This window comes from Sinocyclocheilus anshuiensis, unplaced genomic scaffold (assembly GCF_001515605.1).
Source record: "Sinocyclocheilus anshuiensis isolate Anshui unplaced genomic scaffold, SAMN03320099.WGS_v1.1 scaffold300, whole genome shotgun sequence".
Classification (NCBI taxonomy): domain Eukaryota; kingdom Metazoa; phylum Chordata; class Actinopteri; order Cypriniformes; family Cyprinidae; genus Sinocyclocheilus; species Sinocyclocheilus anshuiensis.
In genome coordinates, this window is record NW_015557379.1 from 1,483,752 (window position 1) to 1,485,716 (window position 1,965).

General features: G+C 39.2%; 1 protein-coding gene across 1 annotated transcript in view; it reads right to left on the reverse strand.

The window, feature by feature from the left end:
* Nucleotides 1–110: 110 nt before the first annotated feature.
* LOC107679139 (collagen alpha-6(VI) chain-like) overlaps nt 111–1,965 on the reverse strand; it is a 49,030-nt gene continuing 47,175 nt past the window's right edge. Inside the window, exon 32 of the mRNA XM_016474598.1 lies at nt 111–339. Coding sequence (XP_016330084.1) covers nt 111–339 — 229 coding nt within the window. The remainder of the gene's footprint in view (nt 340–1,965) is intronic.

A 1,965-nucleotide genomic window follows, 5' to 3' on the forward strand; every position in this document is an offset into this window, starting at 1 on the left:
TCTCTGTCAGAGAAACGGTATAAAAACAGCTTGTGCATTTTTAATATGAGTGAGGGTACATCCACAGTACTGCGTCAGAGATATATGCAACTTAAAAAATGGTAGAGCAGCTATATGAGGGATTTAATTGGGCAGTAAAATTTGGATTCACCACCTTTAGTCTTCGGGGGCTCGGTATGGTCCTCTTTGTGCTCTCCTGTAAATCGTTCAGTGTCATCAGGTTGACTGGGTTCAGTGATTGGTTCTATGTTTTGCTCATTATAAACATCTTCATAATCTTCCAGAGGTTCCTCTGTTTCAATGAGCTCTTCGGTGGGTGCTTTAGTGGGCAGAATGTCTCTGAAACACAGAAGGATTTGTTTCAATAAAAAGCACATAATGTGTGCTGTACAGCTAATAAGTGTTGTAGTGAACAGCGGTCAAGATGGCAAAACTCCTTTCCACACAATGTGTGGAAAGTTATATTTTGATGTGATCAGGCTCTGTGGACAACAAAGGAATGACACTACCTGTTGTTGAGAGGGGGGTTAAAATGAACCTACAGTAACCCCCGCTCAGGAACTGCTTTGTTCTCCCTCACTCTTATCAAAGTGTGAATGATCGTAAATCCCCCTCACAGGAGGCCAAAGCCACAAAGGAAAAACACATCTTCACATGCATTCACACAAAATTGACCAAACCTCCCTTGTGTCAATTTACAGAACTGTATATACTTAATGAGTGCTGTGTGTGATACAACAAGGTATGCAATATTCCCTATTAAGGAATATACTGTAAATGCAGGTGTCAATGCTCAGTATTACCCATTAATGTTTGGTCTTCATATTTTCAGCACGTGTAGCTTAATCTGGAATTGGTTTGTAAAGTGAATAATGCATAGGAAACACTTTAAAGGCATTGTTCTGAACGTGGACTTTAAGCTATGCAAATAGACCTCATATCACACCTCTGACAGCATCAGCCAATCAAAACGTTGGATCTGAAAGGCGCCAACTTGCAGATCCCTCCTTCTCATGGAAAGATTAAAAGGTTCTCTTCAAGATAACGAATTTGTGCTAAGATGTTGTTGCTAAGTTAGCTTCTAAGTGGTGTGGTCGATCTTGTGCTAAGATGATGTTGTTAAAAGGGTCGTATGATGCGATTTCAATTTTTCCTTTCTCTTTGGAGTGTTACAAGCTCTTGGTGCATAAAGAAGATCTGTAAAGTTGCAAAGACTAAAGTCTCAAAGATGTTGTTGCTAAGTTAGGTTCTAAGTGGTGCAGTCGACCTTGTGCTAAGATGTTGTTGCTAAGTTAGGTTTTATGTGGTGGTGTGGTCGACCTTGTGCTAAGATGTTGTTGCTAAGTTAGGTTCTAAGTGGTGCGGTCGACCTTGTGCTAAGATGTTGTTGCTAAGTTATTTACAGAACTGTATATACTTAATGAGTGCTGTGTGTGATACAACAAGGTATGCAATATTCCCTATTAAGGAATATACTGTAAATGCAGGTGTCAATGCTCAGTATTACCCATTAATGTTTGGTCTTCATATTTTCAGCACGTGTAGCTTAATCTGGAATTGGTTTGGAAAATTAATAATGCATAGGAAACACTTTAAAGGCATTGTTCTGAACGTGGACTTTAAGCTATACAAATAGACCTCATATCACACCTCTGACAGCATCAGCCAATCAAAACGTTGGATCTGAAAGGCGCCAACTTGCAGATCCCTCCTTCTCATGGAAAGATTAAAAGGTTCTCTTCAAGGCAACGAATTTGTGCTGAGATGTTGTTGCTAAGTTAGCTTCTAAGTGGCATGGTCGATCTTGTGCTAAGATGTTGTTGTTAAAATCGCATATGATGCGATTTAAATTTTTCCTTTCTCTTTGGAGTGTTACAAGCTCTTGGTGCATAAAGAAGATCTGTAAAGTTGCAAAGACTAAAGTCTCAAATCCAAAGAGATATTCTTTATAAAAGTTAAGAGTCA